The sequence below is a fragment of the Buteo buteo genome, chromosome 7 (genome assembly GCF_964188355.1).
Source record: "Buteo buteo chromosome 7, bButBut1.hap1.1, whole genome shotgun sequence".
Taxonomy (NCBI): domain Eukaryota; kingdom Metazoa; phylum Chordata; class Aves; order Accipitriformes; family Accipitridae; genus Buteo; species Buteo buteo.
The window spans coordinates 43,278,187-43,306,042 of NC_134177.1; the positions used below are offsets into that span (position 1 = coordinate 43,278,187).

General features: G+C 45.6%; 2 protein-coding genes across 7 annotated transcripts in view; both read left to right on the forward strand.

The window, feature by feature from the left end:
* ULK2 (unc-51 like autophagy activating kinase 2) overlaps positions 1 to 14,595 on the forward strand; it is a 40,879-nt gene extending 26,284 nt beyond the window's left edge. Inside the window, exons 16-28 of the mRNA XM_075032867.1 lie at positions 1,030 to 1,167; positions 2,225 to 2,370; positions 2,598 to 2,678; positions 5,402 to 5,688; positions 5,811 to 6,004; positions 6,522 to 6,631; positions 7,455 to 7,607; positions 8,349 to 8,557; positions 9,862 to 10,040; positions 10,977 to 11,095; positions 11,467 to 11,624; positions 12,509 to 12,644; positions 12,750 to 14,595. Of these exons, the coding sequence (XP_074888968.1) occupies positions 1,030 to 1,167; positions 2,225 to 2,370; positions 2,598 to 2,678; positions 5,402 to 5,688; positions 5,811 to 6,004; positions 6,522 to 6,631; positions 7,455 to 7,607; positions 8,349 to 8,557; positions 9,862 to 10,040; positions 10,977 to 11,095; positions 11,467 to 11,624; positions 12,509 to 12,644; positions 12,750 to 12,817 (1,978 nt within the window). The 3' untranslated portion in view covers positions 12,818 to 14,595. The remainder of the gene's footprint in view (positions 1 to 1,029; positions 1,168 to 2,224; positions 2,371 to 2,597; positions 2,679 to 5,401; positions 5,689 to 5,810; positions 6,005 to 6,521; positions 6,632 to 7,454; positions 7,608 to 8,348; positions 8,558 to 9,861; positions 10,041 to 10,976; positions 11,096 to 11,466; positions 11,625 to 12,508; positions 12,645 to 12,749) is intronic.
* Positions 14,596 to 18,932: 4,337 nt separating this feature from the next.
* LOC142033155 (aldehyde dehydrogenase family 3 member A2-like) lies at positions 18,933 to 27,839 on the forward strand. 6 transcript variants are annotated; one of them, XM_075032875.1, is made up of 12 exons: positions 18,933 to 19,350; positions 20,479 to 20,652; positions 21,051 to 21,282; positions 21,390 to 21,475; positions 21,810 to 22,018; positions 22,179 to 22,296; positions 22,433 to 22,574; positions 22,748 to 22,914; positions 23,435 to 23,534; positions 24,429 to 24,664; positions 25,632 to 25,755; positions 26,072 to 27,839. In XM_075032875.1, the coding sequence occupies exons 2-11, from the start codon at positions 20,491 to 20,493 to the stop codon at positions 25,710 to 25,712; spliced, it is 1,533 nt and encodes a 510-aa protein (XP_074888976.1). In that variant the 5' UTR covers positions 18,933 to 19,350; positions 20,479 to 20,490; the 3' UTR covers positions 25,713 to 25,755; positions 26,072 to 27,839. The 6 variants fall into 6 exon arrangements, with proteins under 6 accessions (XP_074888976.1, XP_074888978.1, XP_074888977.1 ...); XM_075032877.1 differs by having other exon boundaries at positions 19,341 to 19,362; XM_075032876.1 differs by lacking the exon at positions 18,933 to 19,350 and adding an exon at positions 19,896 to 19,953.
* Positions 27,840 to 27,856: the final 17 nt, after the last annotated feature.

Genomic DNA, 27,856 nt, shown 5'->3' on the forward strand with positions numbered 1-27,856 from the left:
TTCAGGCCTTCTGTTGACTGTGTGCTCACAACTGACTTCCAAATTACTCTGTATTATCTAGAAACTGGGTGGCAATAAATGGACAAACTTCTTTTCTTTTGCTAAGAAAGTTCTATGCATATTAGGAAGTAGTATTTTATACTCAGAGGTAGCAAAGAGAATAGGACAAATACAGTCAGAAACCCAGCTGTAGCTGTGCAGTGAGTGCTGTAACTGCTTGTTTTCTAGAGCTAGTGGTAGAACTTTTTTACATTTCCTCTAAGAATTTCTAATCTTTCTCTGAAGAGGTGGTCAATAAAGGACCAGATACTAAACTGATTATCTTCCAAAAAGCCCATTTGTTTGAAATTCTTTCCATTGAATTCTGTCTTCCTTTAAAAGCGTTGGTAACTGATTACGTTGCAGTGGTTTGATTCCCTCACCAGATAACACACTGAGGTAAGCCGGGTCACTGACACTTCACTTGAACTTGGGTAATGCTAATCTGTAGTTTGAGCCTGTGGATTAATGTTCAGGTGTGTGGTTTTGGTCATTTTGTCAGGGGTTGGTTACATAACATGTTTTCCTTTTGCAAGTTCACGGTGTCTCTTGGGATATCTCTGACTGTGCTTTAATGGCTTTTGTACACATTCCAGCCCTGCTGCTGAACTTCCTGTTCTTAGCACAGTGGGTTTTCCTAGAACGCTATTTTGAAGCGTGGTAAACAGAGCGGGCTGATTGGCAGGAAGTCAGAGGGATCTGTAGATCACTGTGAAGTGTGACGACACGCTTCAGCTAGTACTGCACTCTCAGCTCGATCTGATACTAGCCAGTATAAGAAAGGTAGTTAGTAACGAACAGTTCCTGATCTTCCTCTGTTAAGTGTTAGAACTAGATTTGGACAAGCTAAGATTGTACTGTATGCAGGGAGGGCAGAAGCAGCTTATTTGCCTCTTTCCTATATTTCATTGAAAATTCAACAATGGTACAATTCAGAGAGAGACCTGTCTACCTCTATTCATCTCCTGTCTTCATACCTTCCAACTTCAGGCATTGTCAGCCTTCAGTATCCCCCCGCAGCGAAACGGCACCTATCCCGGTTCCCACTCAGCTACGTAATTATCAGCGCATAGAACAGAACCTCTCCTCTACTGCCAGCCCTGTGTCAAACCCCCACGGATCACCAAGGTGAGGGTTTTTTTTAACTCCTTTTTCTTGGTTCTAGTTTGTGCTTGTACCCTGACAGATGTCCGTGGTTTCTTGCTGATGTAATTTTTTTTTTCTGCACAAAAACATACTAAAGAGACATTTTAATGATAACAAGTAATAGTCCTCCACAATCTCAAGATTGTTGGATGGGTACTTGAAATTTTTTACAAAAACAGAACAAGCTTGTTCTTTCACTCAAATGAAATCCAAGAAGGTGAAAAGATGAAGTCTTGCTTTTTTAGTCTTCTTTGTGTATTATTCGACATTACATCATAAACTAGAAAGTCAGTAATAAGTTATGTTTTGTTTTCACACATGTAGTGATGAGATGAATGCATTGTTCTGTAGAATATCAAGGAAACAATTTCTGGCATGCTAATTAACCAGCTTGTCTTACTACAAAGCTCTAGTGTGCCAGATTTATTCTGTGCTCTGTGGTCTACGGGGTCAGGATGGTGAAGGTCAAAGACTCAGAAACAGACTACTTGGAACTCTGGAGATCTTTACAAAAACAAAACCCATGGTTCCTTGCATTTTTTCAGGATCTCTTGATTTTGTAGTAGTTGCTACACTTGGGGAAGTGCCTTTCTCTTAAATAATCAGTTTTCAGTTATCTGACCTGTATATCAGAACCAATATGGAAACTTTGTCATAATCTGTGCTGACATAAAAATGGGCCTTTGTAGCAATACATTTCACTTGATTGTCAAATTAAAAATTGGGTGATCAAGTTGTTTGAAGATTAGGAATCCATGTACTAAGGGATATCTTGTTTTAAATTTCTCCAGTTAACAGACTATCATGGCACTGAAAGTTAAAAAGTCACTGTGAACAAAGGGAATTAAATATTGCTTGTTTTCAGTATGGGAAGCTTAGCTTAAGTTATTGGCTTAATAAGTTTCAACATCATAGCTTTCTCTTTAAATATTGGTATTTTCTTTGACAGATCATTATACTTCTTAGGGGATTCTTATCTCCTTATCCACAGGATCCACAGTTACTATCATGTGTGTAACCATTCTTTTCACCTTGTTAGAGCTGGAGTTGTGAGACGCTCAAATACTAGCCCAATGGGCTTCATGAAGATGGGCTCCTGTTCTCCAGTACCAGCTGACACTGCACAGGGTGTTGGGCGCAGGCTGTCCACAGGATCTTCTAGACCATATTCTCCTTCACCACTAGGTAAGCTTGTAAATTCTTAGCCATTAGTGAAGGTTTATCTGGAACAGTAATTCAGAACACGAATTCTTCCCTGAAATTTTCTTAAACCAAACTCTGCCCAACTAGGTCACATTTGCAGAAATAATTTCTGTTAAATGACCAACAAAAGTAAACTAACTAGGTTTTATTTTGCTTTACCTTCATTTATAGGTGAAGTATAAATTCACATTTTGATTTTGTTTGCATAGTTGGAACCATACCCGAGCAGCTTGGACACTGTTGTTGTGGACAACTTCAAGGACACGAATCAAGGAGTAGAAACTTCTCAGGTGAGTGACTTTGGACAATGCCACCAGTAATATTTTGATAGAGCTTGTACAGCATTTTGTGAAGGGGGTGGCAAGCCAGTGCTACATTAGCGTGAGTTAATAGGAGACACTGGGTAAGTGGTGCACTGAGTTTCTGTAGAAATTTAGCACAATTGCGGCTGTATCAAGACACCTTTCCCCATAACTAATTCCCTACACAGGAAGAGAGTGACTGAAGTTTCTTTTTCTCAAGGTGAAAAAGCAACTCTGATAATGTCTGTCTTTAAACAGGGATGGAAGTGGATGGATTATAATGAGTGGTTGTAACACGCTTCTTGGAATCTGGTTTTGATAGACCAGGTCTGTCATGCCAGTCCTCAGAAAAGGGAGGAAGAACTGCCAGTGTACAGTGTGCAACATGTTTTCGTCATTGCCTTAGGAAATTGACTGGGATCTGATGTTAGTCTTGCTAAGCATTCAGTAAGCTTTGCAAGTCATAAATTATTACAGCATGCCAACAGAAAAAGATCAGGGAGAAATAGGACTTGAGGGTGTTCTAAGACTGTTAAAGATGGAATTGCACTGTAATGCCAAAAGGACTGGGCATAAGACTATGCAATTCAGCAGCACATTCTTTTGCTCTGTACACGTTTTGGGTGCATTTTTTTCTTTATCTGAAATACTAGTTAGTAGTTATACTCTTTATTTTGACTTTCTAAGTAGCCATATTTCAAATATCTGGGAATGGTTTCATCCATATGAAATAAGTTCTATGATGTGTCTCAAAAATTGCCTTAATAATTGCTATGCCATTGGCAGTCTCAGCAAAAGACAATGAATGAGTGAATCCCCAGATTTGAAAAACTCTTCTCTAAAGAAAAAAAGGGGGGATGCACATAAAGAGAATACAAAACAGTGTGTATGCTTTTCTTGTTGCATCTTGTTGGGGGCTCTTGTTTTAGTGCCTTTTGCCAGTGTCAAACTGACTTGTACTTGTAACGTATCACAGCACTGTTTTTATGGCTGTAAGGGTTTTTAATGTCTCACTTCTAAATCCGTTTCCTGCATTCTTTTTTCTACTTGACTTTATTTCTTAATTTCAAATGAATGCAGTGGTATTTCTATTTGTAGAATACCACAAATTGCAGCAAGTCTCTTTCTCAGCATTTAAATGGGTATGGGAAGCTGTTTTTTGCTTCTGGGTGAAGTGAGGTCATCTGTACTGAGTTTTTCTAAGGACTGAAGATGTCTGTCATAACGTAGCTTCTGAACTAATTGAGTTGCTCTTGCTGCCAGTGGCAGCAGAGGACAAACTTCTAATTCAGAAGCCTTCCCTGTGGTGGCAGTGACACTAGAACAGTAACCAGTGAGCTTTAAGACTGGTTTCTGAAACGACAGGTGAGGACTTTCAATGCTATGAGACAAGCAGAGAGATTTCAAAGAAGCAAATTCTTGGCTGGGAAGTTAATGAGAAATAGACTTGATCCTCTGCTGGAGCTGGAGGCAGAAAGGCTATTCTAAAACATACTGTTTAATGGAGTGGAATGAAATCAAGATGAAGTAGCTCATATTCAAAATCTAATTAGCAAAAGCATAGGCTTAAGAAGGTTGAAAGGTGTGTCTTAAGAGCTGGCCACTTTATTGAGCAAACTGCAAGAAGTTTGTGATATTTTTCTGAGCATACATTTATGAAATGGAGCCTATCTCAGAAGATTGCCTTGGCCAGCTCTTAAAAATCTTATCTAGTTAGTATGGGCATTTTCAGTTTTGCCTTTTTTTTTTTCTTTTTCCTTTTTTAAAAAAAAGTGAGTGAAATTGTCACTGCAGTGTCAGTTCTTTGCGTTTACAGCTGTGGCTATAAAGCTGAAGTCTTATGTACTGTTTGTAACTTTGCACAGTTCCTCATCATGAGACATATAAATATCACAAGGAAGAGACCATTTCATCAAATTTCAGGTTCCTTATTTTTAAAGAGGAAGGGCACCTCTGAGTAGGTGAGGTGTTCCTAAGATGTATTTCCCCAAAGCCCTGTTTCAATGACTGCTTATAGCTCTTCCATTTCCATTTGCTTTAGGAGAAACTTTGCACTTGCACTTAAGTGTGGACTTCCTTTGTACATAGTAAGCTTTTGAAAAAGATTCAGTCTGACAGACTACAAAGTAAATGACTGCCCAAAGTAATGATCCCAAACTGTTCCATCTGAACAATTTGGTTCTCTTTAGTACCTAGTTTTCTTGCAGGAACTGTGAGATGAGCTGCCTTTTGTGTCTGCAAATGAAGTCATTACGTACAAAACAAGTCATTAACATGCAATGCCGCATTCACACACTTGTTTGCAAGAATATAATTCCAGTACTTGAGAACCTCTATTCAGCCTAGAGTCTTGGTGGCTGCACTTGAAATTTTGGTATTGGTTATGCCATTCCTGCTGAATCCAACCACTTTATTTGTCTTGATGCAGGTTGCCAGAGGTACTGCAGCTGCCAGGACAGCTGTCACCCTGAAGTCTTGCCTATTTGGCAGCTTGAACATCTCATCAGTGTAATGTAGCTTTAATCCAAATATCCAACAGGCTAAATCCATTTTCCTTGCCCTCTAGTGAGTTGATAATCAAACGTATCTCATGATATTTGCAGTCCCATCTCCTTTCAGTTTAATGTTGATCTCCGACATTTTGGGCTTCATTGATACATTTTCCAAGCACTGCAAGTAGAATTTTTCTTCATTGTTTTTCATCCCCACAGGTTCTCCAATACCACCATCTCAGTCTCCGCAGTCACTTTTGATGGGAGCGAGGTTGCAGAGTGCTCCTACTCTCACAGATATTTACCAAAACAAGCAGAAGCTCAGAAAGCAGCATTCAGACCCAGTATGCCCATCCTATGCTGGGTATGGATACAGTCATTCTCCACAACCAAGTAGGCCAGGTAGCCTGGGAACATCACCTACTAAACATATGGGATCGTCACCTAGGAGTTCAGACTGGCTGTTCAAAACTCCATTACCAACAATCATTGGCTCTCCTACTAAGGTTTGTTAAGTTTGCCACTGTCGGTAAAATGTGAAGTGGTAATACACTGCCTGAAACTATTCCCAAGAATATTTTGGGATTCTAACTTTGGGTTTTTGTGTTCTTGGTCTTGATTCTTAAAGGCAACAGCTCCTTTCAAAATACCTAAAACTCAAGCGTCCTCAAACTTGCTGGCCCTGGCTAATCGCCAGGGCTCAGCAGATACCCCGTTGCAGCCTAAAGACATCATTGACCCAAGGGATTTCACACACTTCCACTTGACCCAAGGAGGTGAAAAGCAGGGAGGAGAACAGCACAGTAAAACTACGTTTGGCAGGTAGGCATTGTAGTATTTATAACCTGTAAAGCTGGGTAGGTAACTTGGCAGAAGAATGTGCATTGTACACAGCAACTTGGAGGGAAAGAGCATGCAAGAAGTGAGCTGTGAGGAGATGCTGAGGTTTGGTATATACAACAGAAACATTTTGTGCTGTGTATAAATATAGCATGGACTTCCTGGAGTGCTTTGTGTTGCTGTCTAAGTTCCCTTTTGTTTTGATTATCTGAATACAGAATTTCATTGCTTCTGTGAAGCCTATTCAGGTTTTGCTTTAAAATCTATATGACAAAATTTGCAATATGAATTTTTAAGAGAAAAAGATCTCTTTATTTTTATGGTTAGTTCTATTTCAGTAGGTCCACGAGGAACAGCGAGATTTCAAGACTTTCTGTACTTTTGTTGAAGAATTCTCTGTAATAAATACCAAGAATCTGGAAGTCATCCTTAGTTGCAAGGTAGATAGGAAGATCTTACTGAAGATCTTTGTTGTGAATTCATATGTTTTTCTGTCTAGGTCTGTTAGTACTGGGAAGCTATCAGATCAACAGGTAAAGACTACCCTTGGTGGCCAGTTATACCAAGGCAGTACAGACAGCCTCAATACAGAGCGACCAATGGATACAGGTAAGGAACAGATTGATACATCCAAGCTGTCTTTATGTGCTAGATTTTTATGGAGTGCCAACTAGATACAGCTCTGCTTCCAACTTTGATAATTGGTTCTGACAATTTTTAGCCTCAGTACAGAAGGCTTTTTTAATCTTTAAGGGGAGATGCTCCATTTCTTTAGCATAGCTTTAAAAATAACCAAGACAGGAAAATATCTATTTCTGTTCTAAACACAGAAATATCTCAACTGCCTATACTGGCTAGAGGGGTTTGGGGTTTTTTGGTTTGGTTTTATTATTATTTTTAATACAACATTTGTGGGTGTTTTATTTCCTAATTCCACCTTGTTTTCATATGAAAGCCAGTTTATGTAATTCTGGGTCATTTTTTTTCCTCCTCTCTCCCCTACCTTGTCCCTTCCCACAAGTGGCCACCAGAAGTTCTCCCCTCATTTTTGAGCAGATGGAAGGAGTTCTGCAGACAGGGCTAGTCTTTAGTCTCCAGACCTCTCACGGTCTGCCTTTAGAATTTTTCTGTTGTATCTTTTGCTGCAGGACTGGTGATTTCCTCAGGCTCTTAAAGAGAGCCTCTGTTGCTCTTTTCTGGGTGAGAGTAGAACGGAGAGAGACTGAAAGTAAAAAGATACATGTAGACTGCATCTTGACTCTTTTTGTGTCCACTCAGCTTGTTTTATTTGCCGGCAGAACTTCTAACTAGTCCAAGTCGTGGATCTACATCAAAGCATGTTGTTTTGTAGTGCTCCAATTTGCTGTATATAATTACGTACTGGTATGATTATATGTAATAGGGACTAGCTTGCTGAAATTTTCTCTTCCAGCTCCAGCAGGGGCCTATGGAATTGCAATGGCACCTCCTTCCATGGGAAGCGGGGCAAGTTCTCGGGCTGTCATGTTTACTGTTGGGTCCCCTCCAAGCAGTGCCACCCCTCCTACCTGCACCCATATGGTCCTCAGAACAAGAACCACCTCAGGTAAGACTTTCTTGACAACTGTAGACTGTTCTCAAACACAGTATTTAGGCTTGCTCACTTCTTGGGCCAGTAACCTGATTATTGCCTTGCACAGTAGGTCTTCTAGGCTGTACAGTAAAAGTGCTCTGTAAAGTAGAGATTAGTATCAGCTGGCTTCTGCCTTTTCTCTCCTAAAGAGAGTGGGCCAGAGGCTTGGATTTACAATACAGCGGTGCGTAACCTCCTGTGTACACAGCTTTACTCCAACACAGGGAGTATAATAGATATGTGACAAAGGTGGAGAGGAAAAGTTAGATTTCTGATTCTGCATTTTTGCCTGCTGCTGTGCATCATACCAGAAACAATACACAAGGGGTGGGAGCTGACTGCATTTCGGCATGTGTCAGCTATGTTGCCAAGTATCAAAGATCTCAAGGTAAAGGCCTCCATCTGCTCAGGATGAGCAGGAGTCTGCAGCAGTGTGCTTTTGTGAACTATAGCACAACCTTTGGTCTGTACTGTTGGACTCTCTGCCTTGGAATCCTTGTCAGCCATTTCCCAGAATCTGCGTTATGAATAGTCACTGTTAATTACGGTGTAGCCTTTGCATTCTCTACAGAGTGATGCAAGGAACAATGAGGAGAGCCTCCCAAGAGTGAATCTGTGATGACTACTGATTTGTCATTTGCTATCATCCGCAGCTCCAGCGCTGCGAGATGGAACAACCTATTAGACTGAATGTGTGTGTTATTTTTCTTGTAGTTGGATCAAACAGTTCTGGAGGGTCTCTCTGCTCTACTAGTGGCCGTGTATATATGGGCTCTCCTCCTGGTATTTATATGGGTTCTTCTCCTCCGGGAGCCGAGGCAGCTCCGAGTCTGAAGTACATGCCTTATGGTACTTCGCCTCCCAGCTTAGAGGGCTTTATCACTTTTGAAGCTCCTGAATTGCCTGAGGAAACTTTAATGGAGGTATAAAAAAAATAATTTAATGTTTTATAATGTATAATGCTGCTAAAACAGAGACATGGTAAAAACAGGACTGCTCAGTGCACTTCATAGTTTCCTCTTACTATGTCACGTATTCCTTTTCAAGATCTTGAAAATATTCCTGTATCAATTGTGGCCAATTTCTCTTTGGTAGTTATTCCTGGCATTTCATGTATTTGAATAGGTAACCAAAGGAACATGACTGCTTTTGTTCACCAGAGCCTTCCAAAGAGGCCTCTGTTTTAATGCCAAGTCTCTGGATGTGGGTGCTGACAGTAGCAATATCCCTCTGGGCATTGTTTGTAACTGCTTCTTCACAGTCAGAGGATGACATTAAATCCTACTTGTGGGAAGAGTGTCCTATATTTTTAAAGTGTGTGGAGGAGTGACACTTTAAAAACACAAATTGGGGTGGTCTTTCACCAGAATGCTATCCTGGGACTGTAAATTTCTCAAGACAGATTGCTGTTCTGTTTTCTCATTCACATCTTGCTGGAAGGTGTTTGGATCCCTATTGAATCTATACGTTATAACATGGATGTTTGACAGTACACTGTATTCTTCCCACAGATAGAGTTTAAAATGTATTTAGACCTCCATTACTAATGAAATTATTATAAATATTGCTAAGATATGTTTGATTAGTTTTGAAGGCTTTTTTGGTTTTGAGCAGAGACTCTGCATGTAGTATCTGCTTTCGTCACCAAGAAGCAGTGAGTTGTTAGCTCCAATTGAAGTTTTTTAGTTTTAAACTGTAAACTTTTGGCAACAGCCACCTTTTAACACATATTAATTCTAGATCTAAGTGTAAATTAGAGTGAAGCAGATAAGCATGAAGCTTTAGATCGGTTCTTTTGTAGGTGTCAAGTCTGTTACGTAATAAAAGCCAAATGTTCCTCCTGGCTTCTCATACAAGTGCCGAGCATACTTTTGGATTGTTGATAATATAATAACAAGTAATATGTCCCACTTGTGATTCCTTTAGTTGCTCAGGTTTCAACAAACATAGAACTTCATGTCCCAATTCCTTTGGCTTTGTTGAAAGACTCTTAAGTATAAGCTACAGTATCTTGAAATCATTAATGAAGAGAGAACAAGTTAATATCCATTGATCTGTTTGGACCTATTTGGTTCTGTAGTTCCTAATGCTGGCTCTACTACAATGTGATTTCTGCATAGAATTGACATACCAAGAAATCCTCAAATGATTAGCAAGAGTTTTTAAGTGTACTTGTTTGCCTTATGGCTTTTAATGATTAAATTGTTGTTGTCTTTCCCTCTGACAGAGAGAACATACAGATACACTGCGTCATCTAAACATGATGCTGACATTTACAGAATGTGTTCTGGATCTGACAGCAGTACGAGGAGGAAACCCAGACCTGTGTACTTCTGCAGTATCACTGTACCAAATCCAAGAGAGCATAGTTGTTGATCAGATCAGCCAGCTAAGCAAAGAATGGGGGTAAGTATGCGGTCAAATAGTATCAAGAGAATTAGTGAATATTGAATACATCCAAAATGTATTCAAACTATGCCCTTTTTGTTGGGAGTGATTGTTTTACTGTATAGAATCTTTTATAGGAGTAAGTTTTTAACAACTGAAGACAGATCAGAAAGAGCAAAGGATAGGCACACGTTTGCTAGCAGACAAATAGAAGGACAGTGTTTCTGGCCTGCCACATAAGTTGGGGAAAGTGGTGAGGGGTTCAGGCTTGAGGTGCAGCAGTGTATTTCTAAGCTTGGAAATTGGTGTACCAGCTTCTGTTGGATCTGAGCCCTCATCTGTTCATGTTGACCAGGCTGAAGCAGCACTGAGGTGGAGGTTGGGAAGGGGTGGAAGGAGTATCCAAATTTGACCTTTTTTCAGTGGAACCAATCAGCCCTAATACAAAATCAAAAGCAACGAGAAATATGAGGAATTTGGAGTGGTGGGAAAGGGCAGTTCCACTTCCTGCCTTCTTCCTGAAAAAAAAAAACAACAAAAAAACCCAACAAGAAAAAAAACCTGCAAAGTGTTTGCTTTTCACAACTGAGAATTCCAGGGGCATAGGAAATGACACTGTGAGAAAAGTACACCCAGTCGCTTGTGGTAAGACATTGACCTCGGACAGTTAGTCCCCACAAATAAGTGTTCCTTTTTAAAATGTCTACATTAAAGCAGTTTGTATTTGCTGCTGCAGCTACTAGATGAGCAGATGTACTCTCAACCCGTGACAGAGTGTTTGTGAAGGGAAGGGAGGGGTGGCGTTGCATTTTAAACATCTGTCTTCCTTTGCTGCTGCTGCTGGGTCCTGTGTAGGGTTGTGATTAAAAAGTGGTGTCTGCCCATGGCTTGAATGTGTTCAAGAAAGGTGTTTTGATACATAATTACTTTTTTTCTTTTCCCCCCCCTTTCTAGACAAGTAGAGCAGCTGGTGCTGTATATGAAAGCAGCCCAGTTACTAGCATCTTCTCTGCATCTTGCCAAAGCACAGGTCAAATCGGGGAAACTGAACCCATCCACTGCTGTTAAGCAAGGTAGATGCAACATAATCTAATTTGTGTTGCTTGTGAATTTTCTTTGATGATACATGACTCAAAAAGCTTAAGTTGCAACATTTGTTTGTTTTCTTCTGTACAAGAGAATTGTAGATATGTACAATTGCACAATTCTGATTGTAAATAAAGGTACAGCTAAAAACTGTTAAGAAATGGGCAGTTATTAACTTGGAATGGAAATTAACTTGATAGATACTTAATTCACAGAAGTGGCAGAGTAAATAAACATTAAAAGCACAAGCTTAAACAGATTAACTTTGCTAGTGCTGGGAAAAACTGAACTTAGGCTATGTTGTTAGGTTGGTTTTTGTTTTGTTTTGTTTTTTAATTTCTTCTTACCTTTCTTCCAGTTGTGAAAAGCCTCAATGAGAGATACAAATTCTGTATTGGCATGTGCAAGAAATTGACAGAAAAGTTGAATCGTTTCTTTTCAGACAAGCAAAGGTTCATTGATGAAATCAACAGTGTAACTGCAGAGAAACTCATTTACAGCTGTGCTGTAGAAATGGTAAGTCACTGCTTTTATCTAAATGATAGGACATTGAGATGAATTGTTTCCTTCTCTCACATACCTCTTCTACAAAACCAGAAAATAGAATGTATGTTTCCAGAATTCTGTTCATCGTAATTTTTGTTAGTCTTTCACTCTCTTTCCTGCCCTGCCTTAACTGTGGCTAAAGTTCCTGGCAGATACTGTTCCTCAGGGACATTTCCCCTACATCAGCACATTTGGTACATAAACACTAGGAAATGAACTCCTAAGCCACACAGCCCTGTGTGCAGAAGTCTCATCCAGTAAGGCTTACTAAAGCATAGGAGCAACAGAAGTAGCTTCATCAGTCTACCAGGTCAATTAGAAGAACATCAGCCTGTCCATACAAAGCAAAGATGGTAGCAAATGTGGAAGCTTTTCATGTAATTGACAAAATATCTATCTGCCACGGAGCAGCTGCAGTAATCATAGAGGAAACTTAACAGCTTTTTTGATGAGAGGGAAGTCTTTTTAACACAGGTGTCACACAAAAGATACTGGCAAATATTGTGCTTAACCCTGATAATCGCGTAGTCATGCACAATTAATTTGTCGTCTTTACAAGAGAACATAGGTATAAGAACAAGCATATTTATTCATGTGTTTTTGTAACACATGTAAACACAAAAGATGAAAAAGTGCTTTTATTGCTTGTATGTGCAGAATATCCTTAGTTAATACAGCACAGGTGCTATATTTTCTTAGACTTTGTTTTGTTGTCTTAGTTATAAAAACAGATCAGCTAAATTAAGGCTCAAAAATAGTTTCTTAATGACAGTTTTATATCATTAATTTTGAATTTTTCATTTCATTACTTGCCTGATGCAGTTTATGTAACTGAATCTCCTGAATGATTGTAGGTTCAGTCGGCAGCTCTGGATGAGATGTTTCAGCAAACTGAAGATATTACATATCGATACCACAAAGCAGCCTTGCTGCTGGAAGGACTGACTAAAATACTGCAAGACCCTGCAGATATAGAAAATGTACACAAGTGTAAGTTTATGTTGAATAATGAAAATATTGAAAACTACATGGAATTAATGCATTGTAAAATAACACTGAAGTCATCACCTGTTTTTTACCTCTCTCCGTTTGCAGATAAATCTAGCATCGAGCGAAGGCTTTCTGCACTTTGCTATAGCACAGTGGCTGTATATGAGCAGTAGGAATATCCCGAGGACCAGATGGTGTGAACATAAGGGACCACATCAGTGATACTGCACTTTTTTCACTACAGCTTAATTGTTGTCCTTGTTCTGCCCCACGTGGAAGATGATTCTTACATTTCTGTGGTGACTACCAAAGAAACAGCAGCATATTCAAAGAGGAGAAATTCCAAAAGTACACTTGCCTTACTGATCCAGCAGCTCCTTCTTCTTCCTAGCAACAGAATTTAAAAGAATCTCTCTTCACATTTCAAACTGATCCTTGTATGTGTGCTTTGAACTTGAATGATCAGGGTTTGGGGTTTTTTTTCCTCATGAGGTTTATAGAGAGTGGATCTTTCTGCATCAGGTACAAAAAGACATTTCCCTCAGAAGATTCCCTCAAAAGTTTGTGAAAAATTTTTTTAAGTTGTCAGTAAAATGTGGCAGAGTGAATCTGGGAAATCCTAACCATGTGCAAGTGCTGTTGGAAGCTTTTGGGGCTAAGCTGGCTTGTGTCGGAGCTCACATGTTGTAAACATGGCTCAGCTTGTCATATGAAGGGATGGTGAGAAAGCGCTTTTTTACACAGGGGAAAGATGGTAACGGAAGAAATTGCGCTCCACCTGTGCAAAATCCCCAGTGGGTTTTCAGCTGATGTGGATACAATTTGATGATCTTCTTCCAAAATATTTTGTTTTGCACTAATTTACTAAAGCAACTGTATATTCATTTTTGAAGAACTATATAAAAAAAATTAGAGAAAGAAGGCACAATGGACTTGGCTGAATTTCATTTCAGTGTACATAAAATTCTTTTCAGAATTTCAAATGTAGCTTCTAGAAGACTTTCAAACAAACTGTAAAAACTTGTATTCATGTGAACCTTTCCATTTTATACCTATTTGTCTAATACTTGAGTAACTACTGCTCTGGACTTTCTCAGTAATAGCAATGTTGAGTTGCTGGTTGTTTGCTTTTTATATAGATTTGGTTGCATCTTCTGTTGTGCATGCGATATGTGCATTAATGCCTGCAGTCTCTAGGGGTGTAATGACAGTTCTCTGTAGTTTGTTTCTTGGGCAGTATTACAATAAATACTGTAAACTGAAAGGTTCTGCAAGGAACCATGCAAAACCAGAAAATAATGTTGGGGTTTGAGATGCTGATAAATTGATGTAGAATATCTACATACCGTGTGTGAAAAATCAGGATTATTTTGTGTGCATTTTGGGGGAGAGGTGGGAAGCTTCATTTAGCCTTATAGGCACTATCATTTCAAGCATCCCATGAGACCATCAGGACAGCGATTTGCAAAGTATTTAGGCAGATCAGCTTCTCTGGAAATGGTTCCTATACTTTATTTTTGGGACTTTTTTTTGTTACTCAACTGCTTGAATACTTGAATAAACCATTCTCCAGGACAAAATCATTTTAATCCTCTTAAACACAGTGGTCTGAACTATTTGACAAAGTTGTACAGGGCTTACACATCAAAATACTGTTTCAGTGTTCGGATAACCATGTGTTTCCTTTACTTTGACAGAGTAATGTACTTTTTACCTTATTTATCTGTATGAAATTCCAACAGTTAATTTGAAAGTGTTTGTTTATATAATGTTTGTATTTTTAGGTCTTTAATACGGTGTTTCTACCTCTCCTTTGTAATTGCATGCATTATTCTTGAAACTAGGTAATAACTCACTGAACTGTTGCGTAATAGCCTTTTTATTATGGCCTGTATAAATGTATATTAAGGTAAAAATAAATACTGACACTAGAAGTGTTTCTATGGTAAAACTGAGTTTTTGTGTCTTTGTAACCAAAGGCCAGTGGTGTTAACTTCAAAAAACACAGGTTTGTACTTTGCTGGTTAAACCAGTTGCTGAATGTTCCCTTCAGCAGTTGGACATGCCACCAGGGCAGAATGGGGTGACTTGCTGGAGTTCGTTATCTCTGGATAGCTCTGGCACAAAGTGTCCCCGAGTTTGTTTTTCCCTTGCTTTAGGAAAACAATTTACCCTGCCTTTTTTTTTTTTTTTTAACTTGGATTTGTAAACAAGTATGCTAAGTAGGTTCCTGGGTAACAGCTGTATGTTCTTTCAACAAGGTGCTTATTTGTTGCCTCTAGCAAAGAGGGGCTGTCTGGGCTGCCAAAACAGCATATACAGAGCTAATTGAATGAAAAATTGACAGTTAAGTTACAATTTCTATCCAAACTTTACAAAAAAAATGCTTTGTCCACTGTGTAGCTAATATCCTCTCTTGCATCTGAGGTGTGCTGTGGTAGTTGGTATGTGGCTGCTGTATTTCTTAGTTGTACTATGAATTTTTTCCCAATTTATTATTTAAAAAAACCCTATGCTTGTGACTGGCACGTAAAGAGGATGAGGAAGGAGTGAGCAGGGAATGCTAATGATACGTCTGAACACGAATGTAGGAACAAAGCAAAAGCCTTAATGCACAAGTCTAGGAGATAGGCTGCTTTTCCCAGGAACTCACTGTTTTTTGTTGGTTTTCTTTTTTTTTTCTCAGGATTCAAGCTCATTCTCCTTCCACTCTTGCCAGCAAGACTACAGCTGCACAAACAGGAGGAGAAGAAAAGGGCTATTCTTTTTTGCTGTTTTCAGGAGGAGGAGGAGACCAGTGTTCATGGCCTGTCTTTCTGCATAAACTCATTCCACAAAGATCCTGAAGCTGTCCTCTGTCTTCAGCTTGCCGCACTGAACAGCAGGTGCTTGTTTCTACAAAATACTTTTTTTTTTTCAGCCTTTGAAAGATAGAACTTGAAAGGAGATATCTGATGTGCTGCTTTTCTAGTTCAGCTCTCTAGCATCTACTCGAGCACCATGTTCCGTACTTGTTCCACTCTCTCCATAGTATATAATGTCAACTGATGAATCTAAAACACATTTTGATTCTGACATTTGCTTTTTATAAGCAAGAAGTTGAACTCTCAGCCCTTCCTCTGATACAGAGAATGAAATCTAGCTAATTTAACTTGCAACTAAGATACTACAAATTATTCTGAGAAGGATTTTTCAGTTGAGAGGTGTGAGTTGTTCCTGGGACTCACTAGGTTCTGCATAGTTCTTGTTACTTTCTCGTACAGCGATGTCAAGGTATTACCGTCATCACCTCTGGGTTCAGAGGCAGTTAACCGTTGTGATCCACTGGTGTGTCAGCACTCTGCAGTGCATAGCCCAGCTGCACCGAAGAGGGAAGTTTTCTTTTTCTTCTAGAGCAAGTAAAGCTGGATACTGCTGCTTTCAAAGCTTGTTGAGGCTTTGAAATTCAGATAAGCTGGCTTGTGACCTGACTTGTGACCCACCTCCTTTTTGACTCCTGCTTCCTCTCCTGTTTTTTTGTGTGGTTTTCTTTTTTTTCTTTAATTTTGATCCTTTGACTTCCTTGTCTGCTCTGAACTTTGCTTCCTACTATCTTTTTTGACTGTCCAGGATGCCTTTAAGTCTTTAAGCAAATCTCCTTTTATCCTGAACTTCCCTGTCTGACCTGAGCAGTAGCCCTGGCTGTGGCTTTTTAAAAAGTGCCCGCGTAGCTCCTCCTTTCTGTAGATCAGTGAAGTGTATCTCAGTAACCCCTCTCTGGAGGTCTTTAAGTCAGCTGGAGCCCAGTCTCACTAAGTCTTGGCACTGGTTCTTCGGACAAACACCTTTTCAATAGGCTTTTGTATGTGGCAGGCTCCCCCTCCTCTTTGGCTGAAAGCAAACTAAGTGCCAGTGGTGCTGTTGAGTCTTGTTGCAGTCTTTGTGCCAATCATTTTCATTGTTTCTTTGTGTCACTTTCACATTTTCCATGGCCCCTGCTATGTCTACAATGCAGCCCACAGACCATGGCTCTGTACTACACAGTTTTTTTTCTTGCAAATGTGAGATCAGCCACAGCTTTCAAAACAAGTGATGCCATAAATGAACTGAGCTGTATTTATTTGTGTAGGTTCCTTAAAACCTCTCCGTTGTTAATCTTCTGTACCCGCTTTCATGATTCAGTGCTGTTTGGGCTTCTGTATCTGCCCATCGTCTTGTGTCACTGGCCAGATTGTGTGACTTTTAGAAAACACTTGGAACTCCAGACTAGGTAGACATTTAAGCAGAAATTGAGGATTGTCAGCCTAGCTAAAAACTTGGAAGTTCTGTGAGCGTGGTGTGTGAGCTAAAGAAACATTTATTGATTAGCTGTGTTATTTGGTGGACTCTTGAAACCAAATACTGCACAGCTTATCTTCTAAACCAAAGTCCCCTTCCCCAGGCTCTGCTAGATGCTTTTGGGAGCAGGGCAAGGAACAGCACAAAGGCATCCTCCCCAGGCCCAGTGCAGGGCAGGAGCCTGTCTCACTGCAGTGCCTTGCTATAATTGACTCCAAGAGGGGAGCGAGAGCAAGGGCCTGCGAGGAGTGGAGGGGAGAGGGGAGTCTCAAGCTCAGCTTCTCAATAAACCATCTCTTGCTGCTGTTAAGTATAGCCCTGGGGATTAGAGCATCCCCAGCACTGCTTACCTCCCAATTCCTCTGGAGTTCAATTACTTTCCCATAAATAGTTCCCTTCTTTATTGTCTCTTAGTGACTGCATAAAAATAGAAAACGCTGTCAGCTCCTAGGCGTGGGGAGCACACTGCAGACCATGCATTTCAGCGGGTGCTGTCTGAGGTATTCTTCCATCTCACGCGAGATCCCACACTTCCCTGAAATCCATGTCTCACCCAGCTGCTCCAGGGAGACTCAACTGATATTTTGCAACGCTTGAAATGCCATCAACCTTGTTTCCTGTCCATAATTGGCTAAAAGATGTCCCTGACAAGGACAAAAGGGACCGTCTCCCAGGATGCAGCATGCTGCTGCTCTCTCATTTCTGCAATTACAGAGAAGCCTTAAAACCAGGTTTCTGCAAAAGCGTGGCACAGTACCAGCCTGCTGGCCACTGGGATGAACTGGGACGTTTGCCTCCTGTGTGTGACGCAAAGCACAAGAAGCACTGCTGTGGCATGAAAACCCTCGGGCTGAAGGGTGAGAATTTTACAGGCTCTGGAGAACGGCTACTCTGGAAAACATCAGTAAATAACCATCTCCCTGCTCCTACAGTACCTCTAGGTGGGTGTGCTGCCTGCAGAAAGGATGTATTGCAGCACTGCTTCCCCAGGCCCGATGTAATACTCCATGCTGAGAGCTCAAAGACTTTTACTCCAATTGCAGTAGCGCTAATTCATTATCTAATTTTCCTTGGACCTCCAGACTGTGGTGCCTGGACAGAGCTCCAACCTGCCCTGCCTGCAAGGATGCCAATAGGACCAAGGAGAGCATGTTTGCATCAGGTAATGCTCCTGCAAGGAATGTTCCCACTTCTCCTACCCGTGTCTTCTGGAATGCAAACCCCACTCCTTTTCATGTACCACAGTGCAAGGGCCCTGTCAAGCCCAGCCTGTTTTTCCTTTACAAGTTGCCTCCTGCACGCAAGTACTGGCAGTTGTTCTTGTCGTTCTTTTCCATGGCAGACTGTTTACTGCTGAGATTTGTGCAATAGCTTGTGAAATGTTCATGTGCTGGCTGAGCCACAGCCCAGGAGTTGCCAGCAAAGCCAACCAACTTCACGAAAGCCAAGCTTTGTGTCTCGGGGGGAGTCGTGGTTCGGGCACAGCCTGCTGAGCTAAAGGGCTGCCCCAGCCTTAGCCAGCCATGCTGATCTGGGAAAGTGTCATGAAATTTTTTTTGGGGGGTGGGGGGGGAGCATGTGCTCCATGCTAGCCCTATCTCCTGGGCATGAGCACCCAGCTGCTGGCCCTCTGCATCACAGAGGTGTGTGGAGGGCAGAGATTTAATTGGGCATAGTTTCAGCTGAGGAGCATTAGCAATAAATGGCCTGTGTAAGAGTGCGTCGGAAATGGTAGCACAGAACAACCTGAGAGTAATTTTCAAATAATCCCCTTGCATTTCTTAGAACAAGTTGTGGCAGGACTATTTTTAACTGGATTGAGCCCAGCCTTGTCTCAGCTCCTTTCCCTGCCTTTTTTTTTTTTGGCTTGTTTCCCACACGAGTGCTGTATCAAGGTTAATTCAACTGTCCTGGCCAGGCTATTCCTGTTGATTGCTTTGCCTCCTACAAAACACCACCTGCATTTTCAGTGCTTGCTGGCCAGTTTTCCTTGACCGACTCATCTCTCCCTCCCGCCGATGCGGTTGCTGGAAGGGTGCCACGATCCCCTTCACCAGCGCTTGGGCTCAGAAACGCCGCCCAAGTTCACGCAGCGTTTGCTCTGCAGGGGAAAAAACGAGGGGTAAATCTGCCCCATGCCACGTACCCTCCTTAGATAAGCAACCCTGAGGGGGACTTTGCCCCCCTGACTTCTCGCGCAATACGTTTCCCTGCCCCACATCTGTCAGCGTTTCGCAACCTGCTGGGCCCCAGTCCGTGCCAAGACCCAGTTCCCACCCACAGGGGAGCCCACGGGGGGACTGGCAGCTTTTTGCCAGCAGCTGGCACTCCTGCAAGGCAGCCCACAGAAGCGGAGGCGCTGGGACGAAGGGAAGGAGCATTCCTGACGGTAGGAATCAAGGTCCTGGCCCTGCTTGCCGGTTCCCGGGGGGGGGGGGGGGGGGGCCTTGCCCGGTTCCTGCCGCCGGGGGTTGTCGGTTCACGTTCTTCGCTCTCGTCTCTTCGCTCTTTCCTCTGATGCTCTTGCCAAACTCCCCGCTCTCCTCGTGTTCTCCGAGCTCTCGCCTGCAGCTAAAGGACGCTGCTCCGGACCCTGCCAGCTCCAGCCTCCGCAGGAAGCGATACGGTTGCAACGTCCCTCCTGCCCGCCGGCGGGAAGGAGCTCGGCAGCTCGGCAAAGCCGTTTCTTCCTCCTCCTCCTTCTTCCTCCTCCTCCGGGGCCGACCGTTAACCCCCGGCCCGGAAACCGGGCCCGGGCCGCTGCCGCAGGGGGTTGGCGGGACCCCTGCACCCCCCCCGCGCCGGCCGCTTCCATTCTGGGGGAAGGAGGTTGGGAGGCGGTGGTGGCCCTGCGGCCTCTCCCATTCTACCTCCGGGGGGGGGGGGAAGTCTGTAGGGTAGGGTGGGGTGGAAGGGCGGTGCTGTCACGTGAGCGGAAAGCGGAAGCGGCCTGAGGCGAAGGGGGGATCCCGGCGGGCGGCGGCGGCCCCGGGTGGGCGGAGGGGCCTTTCCCGGGGGTTGTGGGTCCTTCCCCGGGACAGCGGCACCACTGCGTGGACGGGGGAGGTCTGCGGTCGGGGAGGCTTCGCCTCAGCCCGGTTGGCGCTCGGGGGGAGGTCTCTGGTGATTCCACGGAGGTCGGTGGGGTTGCTCGCCGTGGCCTTGCTGGGTAGTGCTCGGTACCGGGGTGCGAGGAAAGGCTGCCTTCCCGGACCTAGGCCGCGGCCAGGAGCTGCCCTTCCGTTGCTTGCGTGACGCCCTTGCTACTGTACTAACGTTTGTTCCCTGTGCTCCTTCTCAAACCTTTCTAAATCACAAACTAGAGCAGATTATTTAAGGTTTCAGGAAGATACGGCAGAACTAGGACCGAATGATAGCAGATATCAGACCTCGAGCTGGGGAGGTGGGAACACAGCCGGTGGTTGAGAGTATGTCCAATCCTTGTGGGAACAGTCGGTTTCCATCTGTAGGAGGGAGGGCCTGTAGTGAGCTGGGTCTTGCTGCTCTCTCTTTGCAGCGCTGAGCAGCCATGCAGAGGATGCAGGAGGTCGTTGGGCGGGCGAGAGCCGCCTTCAACTCGGGCCGGTGCCGCTCGCTGGAGTTCAGGATGCAGCAGCTGAAGGCCCTGGAGCGGATGGTGCAGGAGAAGGAGGAGGAGATCCTGGCAGCCATCAAGGCAGATCTGCACAAGGTGTGGGCTGGGGGCAGGTTTCTCCCTTCTGCTGTGCCTGGACAGCAGTCAGCCCTGAAGGGCAAGCGGGAGGGCCAAGGGCTGCCTTTGCTGTGCCAGGTGGCTTTTGCTGATGTCTCCCGTTTTGCTGATGGCTCTGCCCGTGTCCCGCCAAGGTCTGCTACCGCTATTCCTGAGAAGGAGCTAGTCTAAGGCAGGTCCTGGCTGCCAGGCTTTGGCTTCTGCTGGAAGCCCCGCACACCCAGACTGACCATCTTCTCTCGGGGATCCTTTGGGGCAGCACGACCAACCTCAGACACTTTGCACCAGCAGAATTTACCTTGCTTCCCTGGTCTGCTGTAGCAGGTGTAGAAGATGGGTGCCTTCACCGTCCCTTCCCAAGCTTCCTGTTGTTGCAGAGTGGACACAATGCATACAGCCACGAGATCCTGGGCGTTCTGGGGGAGCTGGCCCTGGCCATGGACAAGCTGCCGTCCTGGGCAGCCCCTCAGCCTGTGAAGAAGAACCTGCTGACGATGCGGGACGAGGCCTACATCTGCCTCGAGCCGCTGGGGGTGGTGCTGATCATTGGGGCCTGGAACTACCCCTTTGTCCTGGTCATGCAACCTTTGATCGGGGCCATCGCAGCAGGTAGGGACCCGCCACAGCTCCTCTCCTTTGTGGGTCCGCGGGTGGGTGCTGCAGGAGGCAGGGGAGGAGTGCGAGGGCTCAGCGGCCGTGCTGCATTTTTCTTGTAGGCAATGCCGTGGTGGTGAAGCCGTCGGAGATCAGCGAGAACACGGCTCAGCTGGTGGCTGATCTACTCCCCCAGTACCTTGACCGGGTGAGTTAGCGCTTTCTCTAGGCAGTGGGCGAGTTGAGGAAGGAGACAGCCCTCAGGAAAGCCTGGTGCTCATATGTCTCCTTGGTCTTAATGTGTGGTAGCAGCTCCACAGCCTGTATCAGCACTGGCCTCAATCTTCATTTTGTTTACTTCATGTGGTATAAAGTGGCAAGTGAAACTGTTTCAGGGGAGGGAGCAGAGCTTTCCTCTGTTATCAGTATCCTTTGTCCAGCTCCTATTGTAACGCACAAGTGAGTGTCCACTATGCAAAGCTGCTGCCTTGAGATATTTGCTTTAAATCAAGGTAACTATAACGCTCTTTTTTCCCCTGTAGGAGCTGTATCCTGTGGTCACTGGAGGAGTACCTGAGACAACAGAGCTTCTGACGCAGAGATTCGATCACATCCTGTATACTGGCAACTCCACAGTGGGCAAAATCGTGATGGCAGCAGCCGCCAAGCACCTGACGCCCGTCACCCTGGAGCTGGGTGGGAAGAGCCCCTGCTACATTGACAAGGACTGTGACCTGGCTGTTGCCTGCAGGTCAGGTTGCTGATGACCTTGGTGGGGCAGGGAGCCGTGGGCAGGTGGACATCTCTGGGCTGTTGTTCCCAGACTGTGGGTGTCACTCAGGTGCTGTTGGCCGGGCTGTGGGGTCTGGAAGGGTCTGGCCATGGAGAAACCATCTCCCTTTCCCTCACAGGCGGATAACGTGGGGGAAGTACATGAACTGTGGGCAGACCTGCATCGCCCCAGACTACATTATCTGTGACCCATCCATCCAGAGCAAGGTGGTGGAGAACATCAAGGCGACTCTGCAGGTGAGCGTGGAGTTCCTCGTGCTGTGGGAGTTGTTCCTGTTACAGCCCAGGTCTGAGTTTCTGGAACTGCAGCCCTGGAGCTGTGGCTGTTGTGATGGCGTGTTGAGCGCTTTGGTTCTGCTGTGCCCTTTGGCAGGAGTTCTATGGGGAAGACGTGAAGTCATCTCCGGATTACGAAAGGATCATCAACAAGCGTCACTTCAAGAGGATCCTGGGCCTGTTGGAAGGGCAGAAGATTGCTCATGGGGGAGAGGCCGATGAGGCCTCCTGCTTCATAGGTGCTTCTGGCAGCTTTGGGGAGGGGAGGTGGTAGCAGGTGCCTTTTGGGAGCTGAGGGCATCTGTGGCTTGTTTGGTGTGTGTTGTACACAGGTGGTGCCCAGGACGAGGTCCTGCTCACACTGTGTCTTCTGTCCTGCTCACACCATCTCCTTCCCGCCTGTTTGCCTCAGCACCGACTATCCTCACCGACGTTTCTCCGGAGTCAAAGGTGATGGAGGAGGAAATCTTTGGACCGGTCCTTCCCATTCTGACCATGAAGAGTGTAGACGAAGCCATCGAGTTCATCAACCGTCGGGAGAAGCCCCTTGCCCTGTATGTCTTCTCCAATGACAAGAAGGTGGGTCTGGGCTGTGCTCCCCTGTGGAGGCTTCTCTGCTCAGTTGAATGCTGAACGTGGCCAGTCCCAGGCACGGCTCCCCCCAGGACCTGTGTCGTCTCCTCTTTGGATGTGAATCACAGTGTTTGGCTCACGGCGACGCGAGTGTCCCCAGAGCTGGTGGAGGCTCCCAGCCTCCTGCTGAAGGACTCTGCGTTTGCATGACTTTTGTGAAATAGAGGGCTAAAAAGCTGAATTTCCTCGTTGGTGCCATGTAGTCTTTCATGGTTAATTTAGTTACTTGTGATATATTGCTACGGAGGCGAGCTCCCAGGTGTCCGTCTTTGCCATCCCTCCTCTGAGCTTTCCCAATTTCCTTGACTTAACGCTGCGCAGAGAGGGCTTGTCTGAGTTGTCTGCGAGAGAAAGTGAACATGATGGGCTGTTGGCTCATAGCTCCCCTCCCAGTCCTGCTCAGGTGCGTGGTCTGGTCTCTTCTGGGCCTTTGTAACAGTTTTGTTTGTTTGTTTTCTTTTGCCAGTTAATCAAAAGAGTCATCTCAGAAACCTCCAGTGGGGGTGTGACTGGAAATGATGTCATCATGCATTTCTTCCTCTCAACCTTACCCTTTGGTGGTGTTGGTAAGTTACTGGAGCTCCTCTAGTGTTGTGATTTGCTGCACGGTGTGACCCAGGGAACAGCAGTTGATGGTTTGTGTTTGCCTGTTAGAGCTGAAGGGTCTCTGTATAACAGATCTCAATAATAATAACAATTATTATTTCTGGGAGTATATGAGGACAGGGGCCAAAAGGGAGAAAACTGGGTGTGGTTTTGGGAAGACTGAAGCATTTAGTGCAGACTGATGTGGAAGGTGCTTTAAAAACACGAGGTGCAACTGGAGTGATTGCAGTAATTGCAGGAGGAAGGGTAGGACTTCAGCTTGGGGAGGATTGGAAGAGGCTACAGAAGAGCCTTCGGGAGCTTTGCAGAAGAGGGTTTGGGTGTTTACAGTGCTCGCAAGCTGACAGTGAACCAGCAGCGTTGTGCTGCTGTGAACAGCGCACGCTGTCCTGGAATTGAAAAACGGAGGTGTACCCTGCAAAGCTCCTCAGGAAACCCTTCTCACGTGGCACCGGTCGGATCTCAGAGCCTCGGCACGGTGCTTTGAGAGGGAGGTAAATCTAGGGAAGAGGTGGGGATGGGCACAGCGAGCAGTGCCCTCAGGAAGACAAGGAAATACTGGCGAGTGTGTAGTGAAAAGGAGGTGGGGAAGAAGCGGGGTGGAGTACAGGTGGACATCTTAGAGACTGAGAAGTGCTGCAGAGAGGAAGGATCAGTTGTTGCCTGCAGGCACGTGAAGGAGAATTTGTGCTTTTAAACTGGGGCGAGGCGGATGCAGGGCAGGTAACGTGCAGCGCAGCTGGCAAGCAGCTGAAATTTTCCTGTGCTGCTTCTTGCCCTGCTGGTGGCCCCAAGCGGCCAAAGGTTTGACTGGCTGAGCCTGCGGAGTGACCTGCCTGGGTTGTGTCCCTCAGGTAACAGCGGGATGGGCGCCTACCACGGCAAGCACAGCTTTGAGACCTTCTCCCACCGCCGTGCCTGCTTGATCAAGGACCTGAAGATGGAGGGTACGAACAATCTCCGTTACCCACCTAGCAGCCAGAAGAAGGTAGACTGGGCCAAGTTCTTCCTCTTGAAGCGATTTAACAAGGGCCGAGTGGGACTGGTCATCTTGGCCCTGCTGGGAATTGTGGCAGCGGTGGTGATAAAGGTGAGCTTTGGGTCTTGGCCCTCTGCGTGAGTGCATGTGCGATTCATCTGAACCTTCTGCAAGTTCACCCTTTGCGGCTGCAGCCCTTTCTTAGAGCCTGGCCTGTTTTTTCTGTTGTGAGGCTTATGATATTTGGCCCACCTGAAATTATCAAGATCTGCTTCTTGCTCTTGCAAGTGGTATCTAGAACAGAAATGTCCTCAGAGATGTCCTAGGCCGCTGTAGGATTTGTTGCCCTGCCTTGGCAGGGGACGCCTGTGAGAAGCTCCCTCCAGAGGCGGAGGTTGGTACGTTTTGGAGAGGAGAGGAGTGGTTTCGACTCCAGGCCTTTCTTGAGCAGCGTTGTGAGCTGCTCCACACGCAGCCTAGCCCAGACGGCTGCAGTTCTGAGCCATGGTGCCCTGGGAAGGGAGGCTGTGTCCTAAGGGCTAGGGCTGTGAGGAGCTCTTGTTCCTCGCCCGGTTGCAGCCGCCATCTGACCTTAGCTCGGTTATTTCTGCTTCCTCCCTGCTCCTGGCTGGCTAGTGTGGAAGGGTGGGATGTCCTCCCCTCTCTGCAGGAGGCAGAAGCCTACTGGTGCTGGCTGGAGGACTCGAGACGCCTCCCGAGGTGGAGGGGTAAGATCTAAAAGTCCAAGCGTGATGGCTGGTGGTTCTCCGTGGCTGGCAGACCAGGCACGATGTGCAGCTGCGCTGGCTGCCGCTTGCAGGGATGGCAGGGTGGATGAGGACTCTGCCCTTCAGTCTGTTCTGTGTTGCGACTCCCGCGAGGAGGTGAGACGTGCAGGAGCCCAACAAGCCGGGGGAAAGAACCTGCCTGCTTATTTGGGTGCAGGAGGAGGTGTAAGAGCCACCAAGCGGCTGAAGCCTTGAAGCCCCAGCCAGGGAGGCAGCCCCTGTCTAGGTGAATGCCTTCTCAGCGAAGGGGGGAAACTCACAGCGTCTTGAAATGATTTGGGTTTTCTCAGAATCACCAGTCTGTGCTGAAGAGAAAAGCTCTCTTGATTGTGCTGGCTGTTCAGAGGCTGGGCTGGCTGAGTGTGTGGTAAGGAGGAGCAGGTTTCAGAGCACTGCTGTGGCTGTCACAGTGAGGTAGGAGCCTTTTTCTTCTCCTGCGTGTAGACGTGGTTTGAGATGGGGCAAAGTCTTGTCCGAGTAGTGACTGTGGGGCCTGCAGAAGGTTCGCCCTGGAGCCAGAGCGCGATGCTTTCCCTGGCAGTGCTCGGAGCTCGCACAGCGTCCGAGATAACCGGTCCGTGCATGCTGAGGGGGCAGGAGACCGGCGAGCTGGACCCTGGGGATGTCACCCTGAGTGAAGGAGCTTTGCTTTGGGCTGTTCTAGAAGGGGAGTTGGTTTTGTTTCAGCAAATGCTTCACAGGACGTTGGTGTTGTGTTTTGCTTTCACAGATGTTTTGCTGCTGAAGAGCGGAGAAGGCGCCACGTGCAAGTCATACTCCGAGTGCTCGCTTTGTGTCTGTTCCTTTAAGCTGAGAAGTCATTTTTTTCTTTCGTACTGGGTCATTTCAGTGGGCTGTTGAGCGCACAGAGTAGCCTTAGAGAGGCACTAACCAAGAGAAGGCTCGGACTCCTGTTTACTAAAAAGCCGTTCTGATACGGAGGGACCACTGGGTGCAAGCTCTCGAAAGGAGGACTGCAGAGCAAGAAATACCAGTCCCTACGTCCACCCCATGCCACGCAGAGCTCTGCTTCCAGGGACGCGCACGCTGCGTCTCGCACCGAACCGCTTCCCTTTCTCCAGTGACAAAGAGGACCTCAAGTTTCAGCTGTAACTGGGTCGACAGTGTTTTCCCTGCAGTGTTCGGGATGGTCTGTCTTCTGCTGTGCCCCAAACAACCACCCTCTTGGTGACGAGTCTGAGACAGGCTGTGCTGGCTGATGCGTGTTACCGATAGCGGTGGTTATGAATAAACCTAGTGAGGTTCCCCTTGGCGTTTACTTGAGGTGAAATATTCCTGGATGTCTGCGAAGCAGAGTCGTCCCCAGCTGGTCAGGGGATGCAGGCTGACGCCCTTTTTGGGGCTCTGGGTTTCATTGTGTGCCTGTAACCATTATCTGGCGGTTAGCAAATTCCAGAGACGCTACCTGCACTGCCTGTGTTTTGCTGCTAAGAGTGTCTCGGGCTCATACAAGAGAACTTTCAGGCCTCCTGTTTAGAGAAGTGGGAATCACAAAGTACCCTGTTGTGGGTTAGCCCAGCTGGGCATCTGAGCCCCACACAGCCGCTCGCTCACTCCCCCAGTGGGATGGGGAAGAGCATCGGTAGGGCAAAAGGGAGAAAACTTGTAGGTTGAGATAAAGCTAGTTTAGTAGGTAAAGCGAAAGCTGGGTGTGCAAGCGAGCCAGTTAAGGAATACATGAACTACTTCCCCTCGGCAGGCAGATGTGCAGCCATCCCCAGGAGAGCAGGGCTTCATCGCACGTGTCGGTGGCTTGGGAAGACAGACGCCGTAACTCACACTGTCCGCTCCCCACCTTCCTCTTCTTTCGCCCCCCAGCTTGTATGGCTGAGCACGACGTCCTATGGTCTGGAATATCTGTCGCTTTGGTCAGTTGGGGTCAGCTCTCCCAGCCCTGTCCCCTCCCCGCTTCTTGCCAACCGCAGCCTACGCGCTGGCGGGGCGGTGTGAGAAACAGAGAGACCTTGATGCTGTGCAAGCACTGTTCAGCAACAGCTAAACCACGGGCGTGTTACCGACACGGCTTTCGTCACAAATCCAAAATGCGGCACCATCCTAGTGGGAAGAAACTTAGCAACTATGATGTAAATGAACTCCATCCCAGCCAAAACCAGTACAAACCCCTTCCTGGTGAGATTCCTCCAAGGGAAAACAATTCCTGAAAGAGCGTGTACTCCTTTGTGTTTGAGCTTCTGGGTCTGCCGTAATCTTGCACTGGGAGATAATATGGCGCTTGTCCTAGCTTGGGGAGAGGATGCTGGAGAAATTTAAGGTGAATGGACCTTAGAAATCTTAACGTTTAAATAAGGAAAAATTAAAAATTATTCTTAAATGCAATTGCTCACAAGAGAGTAGAAGATTACATTTAGTGCGCAATAGGTGGGGGTTCTTCATGTCTGTTGAAAATCCATGTGCTAAGCCTTTTTAATGATCTATTTTGCAAGTACTAAATAAACACTGAGAATTTAAGTAATAAACCGAGCGTGTAAGTCCC

Bases quoted from the DNA above. Each gene is read 5' to 3' on its own strand.
- LOC142033155 (XM_075032875.1), top strand. From the start codon at position 20,491: ATGCAGAGGATGCAGGAGGTCGTTGGGCGGGCGAGAGCCGCCTTCAAC. The intron at 21,283-21,389 runs GTAGGGACCCGC...TTTTTCTTGTAG, and splicing joins GATCGGGGCCATCGCAGCAG to GCAATGCCGTGGTGGTGAAG. The intron at 21,476-21,809 runs GTGAGTTAGCGC...TTTCCCCTGTAG, and splicing joins TCCCCCAGTACCTTGACCGG to GAGCTGTATCCTGTGGTCAC.